This window comes from Rattus norvegicus, chromosome 3, assembly GCF_021556685.1.
Source record: "Rattus norvegicus strain SHRSP/BbbUtx chromosome 3, alternate assembly SHRSP_T2T, whole genome shotgun sequence".
In the NCBI taxonomy this organism is placed as follows: Eukaryota; Metazoa; Chordata; class Mammalia; order Rodentia; family Muridae; genus Rattus; species Rattus norvegicus.
The window spans coordinates 122,412,695-122,435,817 of record NC_141536.1 but is presented as its reverse complement, the minus strand read 5'-3'; the positions used below and the strand labels follow the sequence as shown (position 1 = coordinate 122,435,817).

General features: G+C 40.3%; 1 protein-coding gene across 2 annotated transcripts in view; it reads right to left on the bottom strand.

The window, feature by feature from the left end:
* Plcb1 (phospholipase C beta 1) overlaps positions 1-23,123 on the bottom strand; it is a 712,575-nt gene that overhangs the window by 73,580 nt on the left and 615,872 nt on the right. The window contains exons 28-32 of one of the 2 annotated variants that reach the window (XM_087648496.1): positions 15,061-15,137; positions 14,870-14,959; positions 13,952-14,009; positions 13,297-13,383; positions 1,281-1,398 (exon numbers count right to left, since the gene is read on the bottom strand). In XM_087648496.1, the coding sequence (XP_087504622.1) occupies positions 1,300-1,398; positions 13,297-13,383; positions 13,952-14,009; positions 14,870-14,959; positions 15,061-15,137 (411 nt within the window). In that variant the 3' untranslated portion in view covers positions 1,281-1,299. 2 annotated transcript variants of the gene reach the window in all.

The window sequence follows — 23,123 nt, the reverse complement described above, 5'->3', positions numbered from 1 at the left end:
GAATATGTTTTTACATAGCATCACAGATCAACAGATATTTGGAGAAAAAAATGTTTCCAGTTTCATTGTAGAACTCAATTTTTGTTATCTTATAAAAGAATCTTGCTATTAAAAAGATTATTTTATGGGGAACACCCATAAAGAAGGGGAGGGGGAGGGGTTAGGGGGATGTTGGCCCGGAAACCGGGAAAGGGAATAACATTCGAAATGTAAACAAGAAATACTCAAATTAATAAAAAAAAAGAAAAAAAGATTATTTTATTTTCAAATATAAGTATTACTATGAATCATAATACAATATTTCAGTACATGCACATGGCATATGTGTATTAGGTCAAAATAACCCATCACTTCAAACATATTCTGGGATGTGTGTGTGTGTGTGTGTGTGTGTGTGTGTGTGTGTGTGTGTGTTTGTGTGTGTATGTGTACGTGCGCGTGCATGCGTTGATCACATTCAAAATCCTGTCTACTAATTATTTTGCAGTATACAATTAAATATTGTTGGTCATAATTAACGAGGCTACTGTGCTGTTAGAAATTTGACATCACAAGGATGTCTCATGTCTCATCCCAAACGCACACCCTCTGGAATGGCACAGAGCAGTTTTCAGATTAGTTTAAGGAATTCAATAGATTGTTACAAATCAACTGCAAGTTAAAATCCTCCATTGAAAGTTTAGACCTGCATTTTTCTCCAATCTCTCACTGCTGACCCAGAATTCCTGCTGCAGCGGTGTGATCTGGTGCTCTTGCCTCTATGAAGTCAGGAGTACGAGCTGCTCTCTTAACTTCAAATGCCATTCAATAATAAATTAACTTTGTAGAATTTTTACAAGGAATCCTATGGTGCAGAGTAGAATGGGTTAAGACTCCCTGAGAGGCTGCTCTTGTGCTCTTGGTGGGGGTTGGGGAGCGCTGTGTAGAAAGGGAGTTAGTGGGAGTCACTGGAAAATACACTTTCAGACTGGGAAGAAGAGTTGAGCAAGAAAGAAGGAAAGCAAGATTTAGAAAGGGAAGCCAATTTCATAAACAGAAGTAAACAGAAGAAAGAAAGGGAGTTTATGTTGGTTGGAAAGAATGCAAAGACAGAGAAGGCTATACCAGAGGAGTACAGGAAAGGCCAAGGAAGACATTCTAGATGTGCCAGAAACTCCACAGGAAACAGAAGGGACTGTGGAGGAAGGAGGGTGAGGACCGAACAGGCAAGCCACGCTGCCTGCACAGGGCATGGCCACATACCACCCTTCTCTCAAAAGGGCCCTCCCACCCAGTCCTACCTGGCTAGAAGGACGGTGCTCACCACTTGAGAGCTTGAGGGTTGGGGGGAGTAAAGTTGGGGGGAACAGAGGGATCCTCATGGCAACTTTCCGACAAGACTGAGGAGGAGCCTTCCCCCTGTGTGAAGAAAAAGGGAGGCTGTCATTTCTCTGTCAAGGAAATGGCTTTCTGAATCACCTGGTGTTTCAGATTTAGGTCTGGGTGGTCCCTTGATGTGCCTTCCGGAGTAGCAGTTTAACACCTCGTCCTTCCTCAACACCTGCAGGGTGGCATGGGATCCAGCCTGCCAAAAACACAGTGCTACTGCTAATTGACTTCTTGGCTTTTCCCCACCCTCTCCAGGGATTAGACACTGAATGTGATGACAACTCTGTATATCCCACTACATCAGGAGTCCTGAGAAAAGAGGATGTTGATTGACAGCTTTTCACTAGGATGAGCCAATCCAATGAGTTGAGTTTTAATGCTCCATTTTTCATTTGCAAAGTGAAAGAATGTTTTTAAATGCAGTTAATTTAAATATCTCTCTACCTAAAGAAAGAATGAAAAATCATTACTGGGACTCCCTTCAGCAGCATATATGTGGTAACAGGAACCATGTTGAGATTATGATGGCCCGTGAATAAATTGACATGCAAATTAATGAGCTGTTCTGTATTAAATAATTGACTTAAAATATTTACTGAACAGGAAGAATGTGACTGGCATTGACATTTACAGTGCTTTGGCATCAATGAGCACAAGTAGAGAAAAATAGAAGCTTTCATTCCTTTGTAGTTTGTACCCTACTGGGGAAAGACAATCAGACTTAAGTAAGAAGTCTATTACTGAATGAACAGTACAGTGAAGCACAGACTAGAATATAAAGGAAAAAACGGTCAGAAATGGAAGTCATTATAGTATACAAATTTCAGATTTTTTTGTCTTCATCTTTATGTGTTTGGGTATTTGACCTCAGTGTATGTCTGGGCATCATATATGTGCCCAGTGACCATAGAGGCCAGAAGACTGTGCTAGGTTCCCTGGAACCGGGGTTACAAAAAGCCATGGACCTCCATGTGGTTTCTGTGACTTAAACCTGGGTCCTCAGGGAAAGCAGCAAATGTTCTTAACAATCTCTCCGAGCCTGGCAGGCTCAAACGTAAACACAGTGGTCACGCAAAGTCTCCTCAAGATCAGTGACTTGAGAGAGACTTGAAATACAGGAGAAGAGTTGTTCATTCAACACTTGGGGTATGAGGAAACAATCTATGTAGGAGTCAAGGGTGGAATGGGCTGTTTGTTGGGGCACAGCAAAAAGGCCAATATGGACTGAGCAATGGTAGATCCATGTGGAAAGGAAGAAGGGATTCAGAATGAAAGGACCGGACCTCGTAAACCATTTTTGTGAGATAGACAGAGGTCATCCAAAAGGCCTTAGACAGAGAAGTGATTCAATTTAATGGTTGACTCTTGCTGCCAAGATAGGACTAGACTTTTACTGTCACAAAGCTGTAGGGAAACCATTTTAAAACAAGTGGTATGGCCATGCTGTCTTTGGCCAAGGCAGGTGGACTGAACAATTACTTGATATCTAAATATATTAGGCTCTCGTCAAATCCTAGGGTTCTCTGATTCCATCTAAATCAAAGAGTAGTCAGTGAAATCCTGTTTGATCCTTTCAGTTAGAAATTCTAAAACTTCCTTGTCAGACTCTGAGGCTCAACTAATGATAGAATAAATGCAGAAGACTTGTGCCAACTGATTTTGCTTATATAAATGGGACCCCCATGGCTGATTGGCTATACTAATGCTCTTAAGGCATAACCTGCGAAATAAAGTAACTTAGTGTTAGCTGCTGTTTTCCTACGTTGAACAGAAGTTTCTGCAGTTTTCTCAGCACAGAGCCATAAACTGACCCTTTTTAGGAAAACCTTTCTTTCAGTCTTTATACTTTGATTTACCAAGGACTTGAAGACTCTTAAGATATACTGTCTTCGGGTAATTAAACACCTTTCTTGATTTGAGTTTCAATAGATTCCCTTTCCAAGTTCAAAGGCTTGAGTAAAATCACATAATGGTTTTCAGATATTGATTATACTTTAACTTCTATATTTTTTGCTTTAAAGGTGTTTACAATGTATGTATTGATACTGTTAATTGTCTCGTTTATCACAAAGGAGGATTTGAAAGTTAGACAAATATTGAGGATTTAAAATCCAGTCAGTAGTAGAAGAATGCAGGCAAATCATGTACCATGTCATGAACAAGAGGTCAGGGAATGGAGAGAAATCCCAAAACTCCCATCCCTGAGTATGCAGGGGTTTTGTTTGTGTGTACTCCAGTGGAAACATCGAATGTATCAGTAAGTTTTTGATGCTAAATTGCTGTTTACTGAGAAGACTTAGAACCGTAACTTAAGACCATCTACTTAGCAGATAGAGTGTATTCCCTTTGGAGTCTCCACCTTCTTGCCCAGTGTAACTAACTGCATATTCCTACATCACCTCATTTCTAGGAAGGGAAAAATCCAGAAAAAAAAGATAGAAATAAAGTAAAGAATTAAACCTTAGTGAGTAAGATAGAGTCAATGCATTAGTTGACAGAGAGTCAGAGAAAAAAGCCTATCTACAGGGAAGCACAAAACAAAAATAAGAAAAAAAATCCTGAAGTTAATGGGAAAAGATGGAGTGAGAGTATATTTGGCGTGAGAACACACATATATAACACATGCAGACATGTGTAATGCATAAATGTGAATGCACACACACATACACACACTTGTACACAGAATAAAATCCCCAAAGTAAAGGAATATGTTCAGAAGAAGAAGAGGAAGAAGAGGAAGAAGAGGAAGAAGAAGAAGAGGAGGAGGAGGAGGAAGAGGAGGAAGAGGAAGAGGAAGAAGAGGAAGAAGAAGAAGAAGAGGAAGAAGAAGAGGAGGAGGAAGGAGAAGAAGAAGAAGAAGAAGAAGAAGAAGAAGAAGAAGAAGAAGAAGAAGAAGAAGAAGAAGAAGAAGAAGAAGAAGAAAAAGAAGAAGAAGAAGAAGAAGAAGAAGAAGAAGAAGAAAAAGAAGAAGAAGAAGAAGAAGAAGAAGAAGAAGAAGAAGAAGAAGAAGAAGAAGAAGAAGAAGAAGAAGAAGAAGAAGAAGAAGAAGAAGAAGAAGAAGAAGAAGAAGAAGAGGCTGTTGTTTGCTCCTGTGAGGGCTGAGAGTTCTGGCAGAACAGATGAAGTTATCTGCCTAGCTATTTCAAACACACAGATACACTTTAGAGTTCTCTGTTTGGTCATTTCAAACACAGAGATACATTTTAGAGTTATCTGTCTGGCTACTTCAAACACACAGACACATTATAGAGTTATCTGTCTGGACATTTCAAATACACAGATACATTATAGTTATTTGTCTGGCTACTTGAAACAGACAGATACATTAGACAGTTATCTATCTGGCCATTTCAAACACAGAACCATTAGAGTTATCTGTCTAGCCATTTCAAACACACAGATACATTACAGAGTTATCTTTCAGGCCATTTCAATTACACAAATACATTAAAGTTATCTGTCTGACTACTTCAAACACACAGATACATTATAGAATTATCTGTTTGACCATTTCAAACACACAAATACATTATAGAATTATCTGTCTGACCATTTTAAACACACGGATACATTATAGAAACAGTGTATAAGATAAAAAAAAACTTACCCCAAAACAAAAAACTATAAATGAGGCCAAAGGGAAGAAACACAAATTATGTCTAAAGAATTACACTAATGCTTAAGTACACCAACAGATACAGGAAGGCAGCAGAATTCTATCCCCAATAAGATATCAGAAAGTAACTGCCAACACAAAATTCTATACCCAGTGAAAGTATCATTGCAAAGGGAAGATGATGTGAATTTTTTGTCTACATTTTAAAGATCTATCTATCTATCTATCTATCTATCTATCTATCTATCTATCTATCTATCTATCTATCTTTCTATCCTTATTTGTTTGTTTATATATTTATTTATTTTACATGAGTACACTGTAGCTGTCTTCAGACACACCAGAAGAGGGCATCAGATCCCATCACAGAGGGTGGTGAGCCACCATGTGTTGCTGGGAATTGAACTCAGGACCTCTGGAAGAGCAGTCAGTGCTTTTAACCACTGAGTCATCTTCTAGCACCTTTGTCCGCATTTTAAAATTAAGAATGTTCAGAAAGGAAGGCTGTGAGTGTGTAGATAAACTGAATAAAACCAATGGCACAACATGCACTGGTCTCCCATTTTATGAGTTTAAAAGTCCTTAATTGTCATCTTATGCCTTTTTCAATGTCTTCAGTAAGGACATCTAAAAACAGAGGACACAGTGTAAATTAGAGAGAAACTTTGTTAGAGCCTTTGTTCTCACTGAAAGAACCTCTCACTGTGTACAGGTGAGCTATGTAACACTTGTTGATAGTTTTACTGTATTTCAGAGTATTGGCCAGCGATTTTTAGACATTTTATTAAAATTTGTTCTAAGTTTAAAAAGTCTTTATGGTCACAATTGGTCTTAAAAATAAGTTGAGTTTGGACAAAGGGAAGTGAAAATGGTCCCAAATTCCCTGGTATCACCTGAAGGAAAGCAAACATGTGTCAGATTTATGTTCAAAAGACTAAAGAATAACTGTATTTTCCTTCTAAGAAGACAAGTCTTTGCATTGGTAAAAATGAAAAACAGCCTCATAAGGAACAGATAAAACCAAACTACTATGTGCATTAATTTGATGAGTGAAGCATGACCCAAAGGCTGCTGGCTCCTACTCAGGAGTTTGGGTTCTCCCAGGAGGGGTTCTAATTGACACTGGCAGGGAAAATCCATTCGTAACCGCCAAATAGCACAGATTAGAAGAGGTGCAAATGAATTAGTAAAAGAAAGGTCTAACTTTAAATCCTCAAGTTGAGCCTTTCCACATGAATAACAGGGCAAATGTCAGTTATATCCAGGGTTACACTTCAAAAGCAGCAGTGGTTTCTAGCATGATTAACTTCAGTCCAGAGATGAGTCACTCACCCTGCCACAGAAATGTCAGAGGACATAAGGAAAACCACTCTATATTCCTCTGGTTGACAAAGGGAGGGGGGATTGGAAAAGAAAGAAGGGAGGAGGCAGTAGCTACATGACTAAATGTTTTTCAGAAATAAACGAAATGCCCTAAGGCTTCCTGGAATTCTTTCTTGATGATGAGCTAAATTAAAACAGAAAACCTATGGCTGAAGAAACACCAAAGACAAATTAAGTGCCAGACTAAAAATAAATAAATAAATTACAAATTTATTGACTGTGTTTTGAGGTCAGGCAGACAGTTCATTAAAAAGTCCTGTCAAAAGACTATTCCTGTAACAAGAGCCATTAGCCACAGAGTGATCAATAGACATTGGGATATTTGCAACGGATCGAGGGCAGCATGCTAAAATAATCCTCTTTCAAATGTTCAGGAATAAGAGTAGAAGGTCCTGTCTGCCATTGTAACTTGTAGTTGTTCTGGCCTACACTGGCTGCTCAATATTGGCAGCTGAGGTTTTGAATCCCTTCCAGCATGTTCTGTATACATTAATTCTTTCTTATTGGCTTGGCGAACTCAGGTGTAGAAATCCTGATGAAACCAATTATGTCACTAAATTGGAAGCATGGACAGTGCTCTTACAAGCATCTTCCCGGTTCTGTGGTTGAAGTTTGCAAATATATATATATATATATATATATATATATATATATATATATATATATATATATATATATATCTTAGACACAATCAAAGACATATATTTAAGGGCTCAGTGAAGCAGTTGACTGCCAGGAAACATGTATCTGAATATTTCTCTGGAACTGAGAATTCTGTTGAAAAGGAACTGAATGTCTATTAAGAATGTCTATTGTTTGTAACTTAATAAGTCTCAGTGGGACTTGAATTGGGCAACTTGATCTCATGTCAAATCAAGGGTCAAAATATTTATTTCTTGTGTAAATTGCCTCTGAGGACCACACACCTTCATTTTATTTATTTATTTTTCAATGCTCTCAGAAGTTACACGCCAATAGAACAGACACAGTATGCTTGTTTAGAATGGAGACACACACCAAACAAAACAAAAGAGAAAAAAAATTCTACCTATCACAAGGGTCAGTTACCTGCTGCAATGTGGGCCAGTCCAAATTAAGCTTTCACACTGGGGCCATCATCTGCTCCCATCAAACAGGGACCATGAAGACTGGAGATGCTGGTTCTGATGAACCATACTCTCCTTTGAATGTTCTATTGAGGGTTAGTAAGAACAAGGAGCCTTGGTTCACCAGGAGCCTGAGTTTGCTGAGTGAAGGGTCCACCAAGCTCTAGTTTGCATGAACCCTATTTTGTCAGTGAAATGTATTGCTACTGAAGGACTGTTGGCCTTCATCAATTGTGGTTTGAATGTCTTTCTTATGTTAAATTTTCAAATCTTCTTTTACTTCTAACAGACAAGAATTTGTTTATCGACAATGAAGAATGTTATACAGATAAGTCTAGAGTTCGAAACATCTCAAAATAGTAGATAAGGGTAGAGTGCTCTAAAACGAGCTTTCTCTATGTTGGGATCATGAGTGTGGTGGCCAGCATGTACCTATTCACATAAATTCAACAGATGAAGAAGGGTGGATTATTGTATTCAATAATATGCTGGATGGCACTGAAGAAAGAGGAGAAATGCTATACAGTGCCATTTTCGGTTATAAGCAAATGATTGTACATCATTAGGTTCTACTTAGAATTATTTTCCTGCCCCCGTTTTGAGGAGGATTGCTCTATTCCCGAACTAAGAGTGATGTTTGAGCATGTTTTCATGTCATTAAACCAGTCTGCCTTGCCATCGTTCTTACTGAATGGGACTGCCTTGGTGAACCTGTTTCATAGCTACTGTTGATGGTTTTGTTTCCCTGAGTTTTTTTCTCTTTACTTTTGTTGCTGCTCTGATTAATTTTGGTCAGATCTAACACCAAACTCTGAAGCCCTTCCCTTATCACACTGATGAGGGATGATTCCAAAGACAGTGCTAGTATATTTCTGGTCCACATCCCACAGTCAGAGGCACATTGCGTTCTACTCAGTCATCCTGGCCTTTCCTAACCTACACTTGCTGTCCTATGTTTCAGTGTCTATCTTTGCATCTCACCCTTGATCTTGCCATTTCCCTCCACTGATTCTCACTGCTGCTTGCAAGTCTAGATCTGAAGTGTCCCCCAGAGGTCCATGAATAAATGCTTGGTCCATGGCACATGTGCTATAAGGAGTTTAAAGAAGGCCTGTAGTGAGGGCTGGTTAGGCATGGTATCTTATATACCTTTAATCAGTACTGAGGGGGCAGAGACAGGAGGACCACAGTGATATTAAGATGGTATAAGCTATATAATAACCCTGTCTCAATTTATTTATTTTTTTAAAGTGCATCCAGTAGGAAGAAATGATCTTAGTGGGAATGTTCCCTTGAAGAAAACATTAGGACTCTGGTCTATTCTTTCTGTTTCTAACTTCTGTCTTTCAAACATGAACATGATTCCTCTACCATGTGCTGTCTCTATGATGTGGTGTGCTAGAATAGGTCCCGTGCAATATAGGGCCAAACAACTGGGACTAATATATCTGAGCTTCTGAGATGAAACGACCCTTTTCTCTTTTTAAGTTAAATACTTCAGGTATTGTGTCACAGTGGCAGAAAGCTTTTGTCATCGTGTTTTTTTCTCATTTGTTGTATATCTTACAATATTACCACATGTGATTTTTTTGTCTTGTTTTGTTTTGGTGGAGACAGTGTCTTATATAAATGGCTTCAAGCCTGATATGTAGCCAAGGGTGACCTGTAAAACTCTTGATCCTCCTGCTTCCTCTTGCCAAGTGCTGGGATTATAGATGTGAGCTACCATGGCTGGCTTCACGTGCGCTTTCTTATTTTATTATCAAAGCAATGGCTCTGAAAACACACTCTTAAGCTCCAAAGAACACACTTCAACAAGTGATTTAGCTTGACACGAAACCAAAGGTTTTCAAGGGCTTCCTTCCAATCCGCTCACAACAAGATGGCCATAAGAACAGCATCACGGATGAAGGAGCGAACTTATCATGGTATTTAGTTACACTAAGAAATAAAGGTGGGGTTGGGGATTTAGCTCAGTGGTAGAGCGCTTGCCTAGGAAGCACAAGGCCCTGGGTTTGATCCCCAGCTCCGAAAAAAAGAACCAAAAAAAAAAAAAAAAAGAGTTGCCTTGGTCATGGTTTAGGGGTTGGGGATTTAGCTCAGTGGTAGAACACTTGCCTAGCAAGTGCAAGGCCCTGGATTCAGTCCCCAGCTCCGAAAAAAAGAAAAGGAAAAAAAAAGAAATAAAGGCAAGAGAATAACTCAGAACTCAGAGGAACACTTTAGATCCTCTCCAAGGAGCTAAGAACGAAGAAATAAAAGCTGCTAGGTATATTGCTGTAGTGAAATGGTTAACCCCCAATTACTATTAATTCACTCTTCAATGAGAAAGCACCAATTTCATTTAGGTTTCTGCTGACTTCTTGGTTCTAACCAAGAAGCTGAACTCCTTCCACCTCTGTGAATGAGTCTTAGGCACTCTACGCCAGTCATGAATACTATGCTTTCTCTCTTGGGATTTGTTTAGGGACTAGAATGTGGCTCCATCACAGCGTCATGGCAGACAATCTATTTTGTGGGGGTGGGATGGTGGGAGGCCATTCTGGAAGGTTTCCATCAGTCTTCTGAAGGGAATAAAGCAAGAAGCTTTCCCATTCTGGTTTTGAATGGTTCTACACAGGTGACGAGGCAGTGGGGCATAGCAACCATCTTCACTGACTTTAGAGCCTAGGGACAGCAAGCAACGACAATTAAATTCTAAAAATATGGATTCCCGATGATACTGCTGGGTCACTAAACCAGCTACCCAACTCTAGAACTGGCCACCCATCCGTAGAAGTCACCAGCTATACCCAGAAATGGCTATCCAGCCTCAGAACTGGCTGCCCACTTGATGTGGCTTGAATGGAAAGTGTCTCCTTTAGTTCCTGTATTTGAATACTTGATCCCAGCAGGTAATGCTGCTTAGGTAGATTATAGAACTTTAAGGGCGTGGAGCCTTGCTGGTGGAGGTACATCCTGGAGGTGATCTTTCAGGGCTGCATCCTACTTTCTGCTCTCCCTTTCTCTGCTTCCTGCCTGTGGGTAGAGATATACTCATCCAGTTTCCTGCTCCAGCAACCTGCTCCCCTGTCTCCCTTGCCATCACATACTCTCTCCTGCACTTCTCTCTCTTCCCAATGGTAAACCAAAATAAACTTTTCTGTGAGTTAGTTTTGGTCATGCTGTTTTGTCTCAACAGAAAAACAACAAATACAGCATCTACTGTATGCCTAGAACTGTCCTCCCACTCCTAGAATTATGAAGACTCAAACAGTAATATTGTTATTTATTAAGGTGGCACTGTTCAAGACAATTATTTATTTAGTTCACTAGAAGTGTGGCCTCACTATATTATCTAGATGAACCATGAGACGTCAGTTTTCCAGCCTTCAGTTCCCAAGTTAATGGGATTATATATGCATTAGACCATGCCCAGCAGGCCTAATTTGATTTTCTGTAAAACTGTACTCTGGCAGAAAAATTGCCAAAACTTATTAGTCATTTTAATGTTTGGTTGTATACAGAGAAGAAATTCTAAGATGCTTCAAAAGGAAGTAACTTGATTTTATTTATGATGACATAAAACATATGTCTACCTGAGTTTACACATGCATGAGTGCATGTGTGCATGCACATGCATGTGCACACATGTGCTGAGGACTAGGGAGCTCAGTCAGTAAAGTTCTTGCCTTGCACACATGTAAATGTGTGTCAATCTGCACAATTTACACACATATGTATGATGTCATTCCCTTATAATCTTAGCTCTGGAGAGGGAAAGGCAAACAGATCCTGGGTCCCTAGCCAGTCAGCCTAGACTACTTGGAGAGTTTCAGGTTAGTTTGAGACCCTACCTCAAAACAAAAACATGGATAGTACCTAAGGAATTTTCCACTGGTCTACACACACACACACACACACACACACACACACGTGTACCTACACACCTGTGAATAAATGTACATATAATATCTATGAATTACTTAAAGTAAATTGTATGACTTTAAAATATATTCATTGCATTTTATCTATGGTTAAAATATTTACAATGTTGAACACATCCATACTCAAAAAAAAAAACCTGAAAATAGTAGTAGTTGTAGATAAGAGTTCTTAGAGATCTAAAACTGGCTATGAGATTCACCATAAATAAATTTTATTACTCCAGAATACAAAGTGATGACAAATTCAACTTCAGATGCTAAACTTGAAACCGTTCGGGTCTGAATATATACAGTTCTGACTACTTAATATTTTTCTTAAATTTTAGTCAAATCTGAACCTATTATTTCAAATATTTGAGTATGTAAATGAGGTTGATTCTGAAAATAAAATACAGTGCCCCTCCCCCAGTATGCTCTGAAGCCACAAAAAGTCAAAACTAATCTGCCCCTGAGTGTCCTCAAGCTCAAGGACTCCTTCCTTGATATTATTACTCTTGTGGTTTGGAGCCATCACTAGGTGTAAAGGGTCATAGATCCTGTGACAGAGAGGACCACTATGTGGCCATGTTGTGCACAGGGCCAGTGTTCATCCAGGGCTGCTGAACACTGCTTCAAGGGGTCATCAGCTGCTTGGAAAGTTGCACATCTTAGGACTTCATGGATTGCCCACTGTGTGAATTTTACACTTAATATTTTTAGGTCATGAGTGGCTTTAGGCAACTTAATTTGAGGAAAGGGAGGCCAGGGATATAAAGGAGACAACCGTGTGGCCATTTCTAACATTATACTAAAATGCATCCCATTGTATTAGCATAAGGGGCCTGAGAGGCTGGCTCAGAATATCTGAACTGTATATTTACAGGAGAAACTTAAGAACTAACAATGTACATGGTAACTATTGATTTTTACGAAGCCTGAAATCTTTAGGAATAACAACCACTAAGTGACTCTCATACATAGCAAACACGAAGGCTAAAGAACACAAATAACTATGAAAATGTATCTAGAGTAAGCCAGGAGGGATCTCCCTGAAGCCAACCCAGGAATGCTACACACAAATAAATAAACCTAGAACTTGAGTTTTGCAGGCTCAATAAACACTCAGGCAGAATGGCAGTGCTTTCAAGAAGCTGTGTTTTTCAACTCTAGCTAAAAAGGCAGGGAGACCTAAAAAGTCTATTTTGTTTTAAGAGAAGAAAAACATTCAGCAATGAATCAGAATGGATAGAATGTTCTAGAACTACTATGCTATTGGCTAACCTTGCAAGTATTTGGTTTACAGATAGGTTTTTCAACTAAACGTCCATATACAACTGATTTCAAGAAGCCACAAGTACAGTGTGCTTTGATTTGTTGGTTTGGATTGGACTCAGGACCTAGCACACCCTGATCACTCACAGTACCTCTGAGCCTCACTCTGAGCTGTAATATCATCTGAAAGAACAGCACTGGTCAGCTGTTGCTATGGGCACAAAGAGACATTCTTGTCTCTTTTTCTTTCTTTCCCCCTTGTTTTTATGGAAGACTTTGCCCTGCCAGAGTGAAGAGTGTCCTCTGCTGGGCCAATTCTGGTGTTACAGCATCACAAGATGAGGTTGATTGGTTCAAGAAATACTCAAGTTAATAAAAAAAAAATACCCATGCCCAAGCCATGTATCAGACTAGCTGAAACCAAATCTGTCCAGAGGGTTCCAAGCACTCATACACTTTAGACAGACGCCATTGGTGATGAGTGCTTGCAGAATATTGGTGTATTTTTACTATCACCAAAATGATGAATTTTACACTCAAGTAATGGCCCAAGATGTTGTTCGAGAAAACCAGGAGACTTTACTTTTACTGAATAGAAAGCAAATGAGCCGAGTATGTCTAGACTGTGTCATTTAGCTCCATTTACCTTGGGCTTCTCATCCAGGATCTGCTGGCGGATCTCCTTGTGTTTTTCCACAAGTTTTTCTTGTCTTTTACTTTGTGCTTCCTCTAACTGTAAGAAAGTTACCAAAAGAAAAGAGTCATTGTAGGAAAAAAAATTAAACTTTATGCATGTTACAAGAAACAAAACCAAACAAAAATACTCCAAAAATTTTCAGATCTATGGTATCATTCTGGGCCAGAATTGGCCTTTGGACCTAGGTGATGGGAACATAGGACAGGATGGGGTGGTGACTGGTGGACATACATTGAAAATCTTTGAAACTATAATACAAATTTTAAAGAAGTTGAAGGACTGATCTGGATGTGGATGTAACCTCTATCACTAATAACAGTGAAGGGATCTTTCCAGAACCATCTTTTGTGGCATGTTTTGGGGGTTCCTGACTTAGGCAGTGATTCCAACCCAATCCATTTTATAGCCATTTGATTTAGCTCTTTTATACTTCGGCTGGCAATACTCAGAACAAGTGAACCCTTACAGAGTAGCACAGAGGAGCTGGATGCTGGTGGAAAGTAGATACAAGGAGGCACCGATCTCCTCCTAGAAGTTCACAGTGAGGTTGGCAACCATTTGTGTGGCATTTGCAAACGGTGGGGGGAGGGGTGGGCAGACATACCCTCTTGATGTACTGCACCACCTCCTGGATGTATGATCGGATCATCTCTGTCTTCTCCCTAAATGAAAACAAGCCACAGATCATTATACTATCCCACCAGGAACTCTAGCTGTCTATGCTTTTACTATCACTGTATAGCTGCTGGAAGAAAGGTCAAACCTGCACATGTGTACACGTGTGTACACATGTGCGCTCGTGTTTGTGTGTGTGTGTGTGTGTGTGTGTGTGTGTGTGTGTGTGTGTGTGTTTGGGATTACTAATGGCCATGCCTCTCCCCAAGCACAGGTTCTGTTTTTTTTTTTTTTTTAAAGATGCTCCCAAGGTTGTCTAATAACTTGAGAAATGAGTAGTCAGTCATTTCCCAAAAGGGATCACTTTACTTTTTTTCTTAAAGGCCCACAGTGCCATTGTTTGAGAGCTCCCTGTAAAAACCATACAAAAGAGACTGTGGTGGTTTGAATGAGGATGGCTACCATAGCATCATATTTTTGAACGCTTAGTAGCCAGGGAGTGGCACTCTTTGATAGGATTAAGATTAGGAGGTATGGTCTCATTGGAGGAAGGTTGTCACTGGAGATGGGCTTTGAGGTGTCAAAAGCCCAAGCCTGCCCTGCCCTCCCCAATCAGGATATATCTTTCAGCTACTGTGCTAGCAACTTGAGTGCTGTGCTCCTGCCTTGATGATAATGGACTAATCCTACGAAACTGTAAGCAAGCCTACCATGAAATTCTTCCTTTTCTATGAGTTGTCTTGGTCATGGTGTCTCTCCACAGGAATAGAACAATGACTAAGCAGGAATCATGTAAAAGGTTAACTCAAGGAGAGATTTTACTAAGAGGCCTTGGTTAAGACACTGGTTCCCTGACAGGGAGCACCTGCTCCTTGGTCCAGGTAGGGAGGGGCCGATTTCCACTCACTCTTCCATCTGGCTTTTGTCTTTGGACTTGGCTTCTGTTATCTTCTCCTGCCTCTTCTTATCCATTTTCTTCTTTAATTCCTTCTTCTCTCTGAATTTACAATGGGGGGAAAATTCAGACAAATCGAGTAGCAAGCAACATTTCCAGCATTCATGTATATTCAGGCCGAATGTGAAGAGATGGAGACTTACTTCTCGCAGATTTCCTTCAGCTTCTTCAACTGATTGTTCTGACACTCTTCAGCAACATCTGTCAACTTCTGAATGAGCTGAGGGAAGAAAATGCCAGTTTGATGTTTTTCCGTGATCATAGGCACAAACTTCCTGCCTCTGTCCTTCGCACCCCAAACACCAGCATGGGCATGCATATTTAAGACAACCTGGGGCTAAGATGTTGTTAGAATCACAAAGATCTGACTTTGGCAAGAAGGGCATGATTTTAAAGTATCGAATGGTCTGTTTGTGTTTTTTAAAGATGAAATCTCTCTGATTTTCTCTCTTAATTGAATCAAATTCATTAGATTGTCCTTCCAGTTCCGGTGGCTTGGCCTCAGTCAGTGCAAACACAGCCAACACCTTGGACCTGGGTTTTCAATTCTACTCTGCAACACAATAAAAGTATTATTTGGGGGCTGGGGATGCAGATTGGTGGTAAAAAGCTTTGAAGGTATGAATTGGGCCAGGGTCTACCTTTTCTGAACCAGTATTTTCTTGATTATAAATTATACCATGGCTACTTTTACCTCTAGTAAGTAGTGCGAAACTTAAATAAAATAATAAGTAAGTTATAGTCAGTAGTGCAGAATTCTGGGTTTCTGGGTATATTTTGTTGCTGTTGTTGACTTGCTTTGAGAGTAACATCAGTTACCCATCTCAGAAAATGATGTAATGTCCTTGTGAGGTAGCTTCAGTTGACACAAAGATCATCAGGAATGTTTTTCTGTGCTGTTCTTAAAACCTGGGTTCTGAGAATGTAATAACCATATCATTTGACATCTATTTCCTTCTCAAATCAAGATTCAAGACAGCAGCAACCGTATCTTTGGATCCTCAATATCCTCATGGTTTCCAGCATTCAGTACACGCCTAATGAATGTCAATGACTTGAGAGTAAAATTTCATGCCAATTAGTCCTCATTCTTTTTGCCACACCGAAAGTCTGTAGCAATAGATCTCAGCCTTTCCACTGGAGCATGAAATATATGGCTTGCACTTTCCTTCAGAGGCCCCACTACTATTTTCAAATTATAGATTTTCTTCCCCCAATCATACAGAGTAAGATGAGTTAACTAGTCTAATATACGGAATATCTATCAAAGTAACAAGGCATGGAAGAGTGGTCCTAGGATCCATAGCGTGTACCCAAATCCATGGATGCCTTATGCTAATGGTGTAGCATTTGCCATAGTATTCACATACTCTCCTGTGGACTTTAAATCACCCTCAGACTGTGTATAATATCTACAACATTCTAAATGTTGTAAACGAATCTCAGGCAGGCTCTACAATCTGGGGTCTTCACCTCTGTTTGATGCTGCTCTCCCATCTGGTTTCAGAAGTTATTTTCAAATCCCTTCAAGGGTCTGAGGAGATGGCTCCAGAGGTAGAAATAGCACAATGACCTGGGTTCTAATCTCCAACCCATATAAATAGCAGGCATGGCCATTCCTGTGTATAACCCCAGTGTTGATTTCAGAGGCTCAGAGAGACCCATGTTCACATACGATAAACATGAAAGTTGCAGCATTTGTATGTAAATAGCTATCAAGGAGGATGTGGGTCACAAAATGCCCACTTCATCATTCAGAAGAGACTGCAGAGAGGACCTGACTCTTGATCCAGCACAGAAATTATTCAGAGAATCCCTACTTTGCTCTATCAGATTCACTTGGGGAGATTTTTCAAGGATGCAGATTGCAAGGCTCTTGTTCCTAGGCTTATTAACTGGTGAATGTTATTTCCATAACCTCGTCTGGAAATGTGGATGCTTAAGTGGTCTGTGGGGTACCTCGTAGGTACTCATTTGAATGTTAGAGCCATTACTGGTCCTTTTTCCTGTTTTCGCCTCATTCATGTGACCACAGATTATTTTAGTTTTATCTGCTCATATTTTTTGCTTTCTTCCTACCTATTGTCCTCATCCTTAGCAGCCTGGCATTCACCAACAAAGCCAGCCATCCTCTCAATGCTGGCATTTATTTTCATTTGGGTTAAGTCTTCATATATAAGAGTACCACAGTCCCCTGAGGTTTCCCTAGCTGTTTGTCTTCAGACCATGTGAACTCACTTTTTATTATTCTCAACTCTTATTCCCACTTTCTTGGTTCCCACTGTGTGTACCTGTTGGGAAACTATTCGTTTCGGGCTAAGCTTGGGTGATGGCTCATCTGAATTGATCCTGTTACTCACGTGTCCTACAATGAGCAGCTTCAGCATGACAAAAGATTCACATTAGAAACAAAAACTCTCGGGCCCTCTCCTAGACCAAGAACTCAGAATCTGTATTTCCTCAAGACTCCTAGGACAAAATGTACACCTTGGAATTTGAGAAGCCCTGCCCAGATTATTGAGGAAGATGTTGACATCATTAAAGAAGCCATTTCAGTTTGTATGGTCTGTCTCAGGATCTTTAGAACTTTGTGTTCTCTTCACTGCTCCAAATGGAGTGCTCTAATCTCTGCAACTAGGGTGGTTTAGACAGCTTAGGTAAACACACACACACGCACACATACACACACACTCTCACACACACACATACTCACACACACATACACACACACACTCACACATACACACACACACACACACACACACACACACACACACACACACACACACTTCTCGACAGACCATATAACATATGGTCCTTAATTTGGTTGGTTTGCTTTCCCCCTCTAAATTAAGTTTCTTTACTTCCCTTCATGTCTTTTCTACTTGTAGAGGGATCTGAAAAAAGCATTCTCTGTTTTTCTCAGAAATCTCCTGTCTCATGGGATAAACTCTCTCTGTGCAAAACCACATTTTTATCTCTCCTCCCAAAACCATTCCCTCTTGTCCTTGCCTACTAACCCTAACTGTGGATGCTTCTCACTTCCCTACCTCATCATCTGAATAAACGAGCAGAGGCTTCCTCTCTTCCTGAAGACATGGTTCTTCCTTTTATCAGACATCTTTATTCAATTCAACTTTTTCTCTCTTGGTAGTTTCATCATCCATTGAATCATAGACATCTGTAAATTTTTTTACATGGCACAGTTTTCTAGTAACAAGAACCCTGGTGCACGTATTTATAAACCTGCGATCCATCTTGCAAGCATTTCTTCCTTGTCTGCAGTCTCACATTGGCTTCTCTACTCTAGCCCAGAGATTTTCTGTTCTTGATGTCTCCAAGGCTTATCTGTCCCTGTCCCCAGAGAGATCTCAACTTGTAGATTGTCTTTTAACATTGGCGTTCATTACACTTCAATAAACAAGGCAATAGTTTTCTTCCAGAACTGTCTGCACACACCTGTGTGTACACTTTCCCCCTATCTTTTCAGTGGCAGTCCTATGTGACCAGGACATAGCACAAATAAAAATTCCAATTCCCATGATTGTAGAGCTATCCTGGACTGTGCCGTTATGCCTCATCAGCTCTTACTTATTTCTATCTGAAGTCTGTATAATTAAGCTCTTTGTATCTACTTGTACCTAGGTAGCAGCATGGGCACCATCATAAGTCTATTAGTGGCTGGAAAGAAGATGGTACATGTGCATACACACTGGGTCTCTTTCCTATCCCACCAAGAGAAGGCCTGGGCCCAGCTGTGCTTTCTCACACAGCACTGTTTCTCTGGGAAGGACATGCTCTGCTTTCTGGCTCATATTTGGCTCCCATGAGAACTGCTGTATTCTTCACCCTCCATTTGTTGGCCAAAGTCATTGATTCAGGTGATCACTGTTCTAATCATAGCTTGACTTCTGGACACGTGTGACTTCTCTAAGATAACAAGGCTGGCCAACCATGACCCTAGCAAGTTTCTTCCTTAAGATTCACCTACAGGTCAATGGAGAAAGAAATGAAAACCCCGTGTTGTCTCGAATTCCAATAAGGATAATACTAAGACTAAAGGGAAGCATCAGAGAGGGAAAAGTGGTAATAATCACAGGAGAGCTACAGGAAGTTTCTGGATAGGCTTCCTAGATAGGTTGTTTCTGGATTCATCTCTGTTAATTCCCTTCTTTACATTTCCACAGTACTTTTTTTTTCTTTTTCTTTTTTTTTGGAGCTGGGGACCGAACCCAGGGCCTTGCACTTGCTAGGCAAGCGCTCTACCACTGAGCTAAATCCCCAACCCCCACAGTACTTTTTTTAATACATGATTCTATCCTGTTTATTTTTTCTAGAATATATTAATGCTCAAGTTAGTCCAGCACTTCTTTCTAACTCTTGCAATCTGGAGCAACTTGAAAAACAACAACCAGCGAACAAAAAACAAAATAAAACCAAAACAAATCAACCAAACAACCCCCCCAAACAAAAACAAAAACAAAACTAAAAGTCTCCATTGTTCCCAAAATAAGGTGAAAAAACTTGAGTTTTGGTTCAAAGTTTTCACTGTATGAGATGTGAATGCATGACTCAGAAGAATGGTTTTCATAGTAATGGAAGCATTGTTAACAAACCTAGAAGAAGAGGAGATTAACTTTTGGAGTTAACTGTTAGCTACAAGCTTCTCCAGGGACAAACAATTAAAGTAACAGCAGAAAAAAGATTTAGAGTTCCTAGGAAATGAACCAATATTCCATATGGTAATCTGGAATTATACACATGATGTTTAATTTTAACTGTTGATCTAATTTCTCTTTTCTCAAACAAATGCATTTTTTACTTTGTTTACTATTCATGACAATTCCCTAGTTAAATGTCTGAACAATTTAAAGAATCAAAAACCAAAACCAAAACAAATAAACAAAAGTTCTAAAGCCCCAGAGAATAGAATTTCACGCTTGTTTTTAACTCTGAACTAAATTTCAATTGGCTTAGTCACTGGAACTTTTTTTCCCACAGATGAGTATGATGTTAAGTCAAAGAGGATAAAAGATGTGTGCACAGAAATTTGCAGTCTCTTCTGAAAGGGATGACTTTGGGAGATAGACAAATGCCAGTGTTAGATCAACTCACGCATAGTTCCTCTCCTTTGTCCCTCTCATTAATTCCTGGCGAGTGCCAAAGCCACTCTACTGAGTTTCCACCATGAACTGCTCAACTTCTACAAAGAAGGCATGTACAATGAATGTTGATTATTTAGTGATCCAAAGATGAAACACAACCCTGAGAGTTTAAAGACATGGTAGATGTTTACTCTGGGGAGTCTTGACCACTGAAGTTAAAGTCTTCATTTCTGCATTCAGCAGCTCCTTGCTGAACATCTAAGGCATCACAGACAGTCTGACTGTGAGGAAAGGGGACACTCTCTACAGAGAGCTGACTTTCTCCAAAGAAGAAAGTTTTGGGTAAAAAGGTAGCCATCTTGGTTGACTGTTTAAAACAGTCTTTCATTCACATGCAACTAGGATTCATTTTTATTTTCCACAATTAAAGATAATTTATACCTACTCACTTGACCCTAAATGTTTTGGTGCTATATGTTTATCAGAGTTCTCAGGATCAGAACCAGGAACTCATACATGACAAGAAAGTACTCGAACACCAGACGAGATCTAAATAGTTGGACTTAAATATTCATATGATTCTTAGATGAAATTTCCTTTATTCCAGAAGTAACAAAATACTCTTGAAAGTCTGGCCAGCATCCTTATACGTTGTAAATAATTTCATTCAACTTCTTCACTCTGGATTTATATCACAACAAGTGCCATGATTATCTATAGGGAGACAGGACTGGAACACTATAATATGCTTCCTTAAATGATGCTCTCCTTCCATGAGGCTATAGCTAACAATACTTGAACACCTTTTTACAAATCGGTAAGTCTGGTGCAGCAGCTACGGCCTATTTTGCAGCCTAAGTGGCACATGATGAGTTGTGTCGCTGCAGCTCTTTAGGCCTTCTGACTCTGAAAGCCACAGTGGCCACTTCAGAATAAATGAATACATACTAATTGCTTGAAATAACCATCATTGTAAATAGGGGTTTTTAGCTAATTAGCATTGCAGGCCTGACCAAAGGAGATAACATTTGTCTTGTTTGTAACTTGCTTATAAATCATGGGTTTTTTGGTCCATTTGGGAGGCAGGCCCAGAAGACCTGCCCCTGAGGATAAGTATCATGTCTGCCTTTTATTCCCCCTAAATACAAAGTATATCATTTGTCAGATGAAATGCAGTGATTCTTGCAATTCCCGGGTGTTTATGCTAAGGGCCAGTCATGTGGATCCTATTTAAGAATTTTTCTTATATCAGAATATCTTTCTCCCCAAGCTGCTTCATGTTGACACAAACCAAAGCTGTTCTCTGACGGGTCTTGGGTTTTGTTGTTCATCTATGTTTTCTTTAATCATTACTAAATAGTCATTAGCACCACTAAATTAAATCAAGACAATATACATTGTGTGTGAAAGAAAGAAAGAAAGAAAGAGAGAAAGAAAGAGAGGGGGAGGGAGGGAGGGAAGAAGGGAGGAAGGAAGGGAGGAAGAAAGAAAGAAAGAAAGAAAGAAAGAAAGAGAGGAAGGAAGAAAGAAAGACCAAGGTTTAAAATTCTGTTACTTTAAACTAGACATCCTAATTTTTATTTTAATATCTCTGGCAGGCGAATCATCCTACAGGCTATAGGAGACTAACATCCAAGGGAAAGGAGACTTTCTAAGAATTTTTCTATACATTTCTTGTTTTAGAAATAGAGATACAGATACCAAGGAGGTGAAGTAGTTTTATCAAAAGTTACATGTGTGAGAACATAAGCCATGGTGCCTTCCCTCAATCCCGTGCTGATATCTTTGGTAAAGGATTATCACCATACTCTAGTCACTTGGTTATGTTTCCATGAATTGATCTATTAAATCTCACATGAGAACTATAAGGGATGTACACAGACTGATCTTTTTGCTAAATTTAGCTCCAAATCTATGCCTTTTCCTGCACTCATACTTTGCACTGTGACTTATACCTGCTCGAATCAAAGAGTCTAGATCTCTAACATTTGACAAGTCCTATGACTTGACTTAAACAACATGATAAAAAAGAACTCTTAAGAAAGTTTCCATAGGCTGCCGCCGCAGAGAGCTCGTGGGCAGCACCCTGCGAGCGAACTTGAGCCTCGGGACCACAGGTAAGACCAACTTTTTTGCTGCAAGAGACCTGCCTTGTGAACTCAGGACACACAGAGGCAGAATTCCTCTAGGACCGGGCACTTCCTGTGTTTACCGGGAGTCCCAAACCTGCGGATCCCGGCCTGCAGCAGCTCTCTGCTCCCAGACCCCGTGGGAGAGAGACCTCACAGCCTGGTCAGGTGGGCACTCCTGAGGCTGCAGAGCGGAAGAGACCACCAACACTGCCACATCCCTGGCCCAAGAGGAAACTGTATACGACCTCTGGGTACCCGCAGAGGAGGGCACAGGAGCAGGAGGACCGCTGCGCCTGAGACACCGCCATAATCTGAAGGAACAGACTGGATAAACAGTTCTCTGCACCCAAATCCCGTGGGAGGGAGAGCTAAACCTTCAGAGAGGCAGACACGCCTGGGAAACCAGAAGAGACTGCACTCTGCACACATCTCGGACGCCAGAGGAAAACACCAAACACCATCTGGAACCCTGGTGCACTAAAGCTCCCGGAAAGGGCAGCGCAGATCTTCCTGGTTGCTGCCGCCACAGAGAGCTCGTGGGCAGCACCCCGCGAGCGAACTTGAGCCTCGGGACCACAGGTAAGACCAACTTTTCTGCTGCAAGTGACCTGCCTGGTGAACTCAAGACACAGGCCCACAGGAACAGCTGAAGACCTGTAGAGAGGAAAAACTACACGCCCGAAAGCAGAACACTCTGTTCCCATAACTGGCTGAAAGAAAACAGGAAAACAGGTCTACAGCACTCCTGACACACAGGCTTATAGGACAGTCTAGCCACTGTCAGAAATAGCAGAACAAAGTAACACTAGAGATAATCTGATGGCGAGAGGCAAGCGCAGGAACCCAAGCAACAGAAACCAAGACTACATGGCACCATCGGAGCCCAATTCTCCCACCAAACCAAACACTGAATATCCAAACACACCAGAAAAGCAAGACCTAGATTTAAAATCATATTTGATCATGATG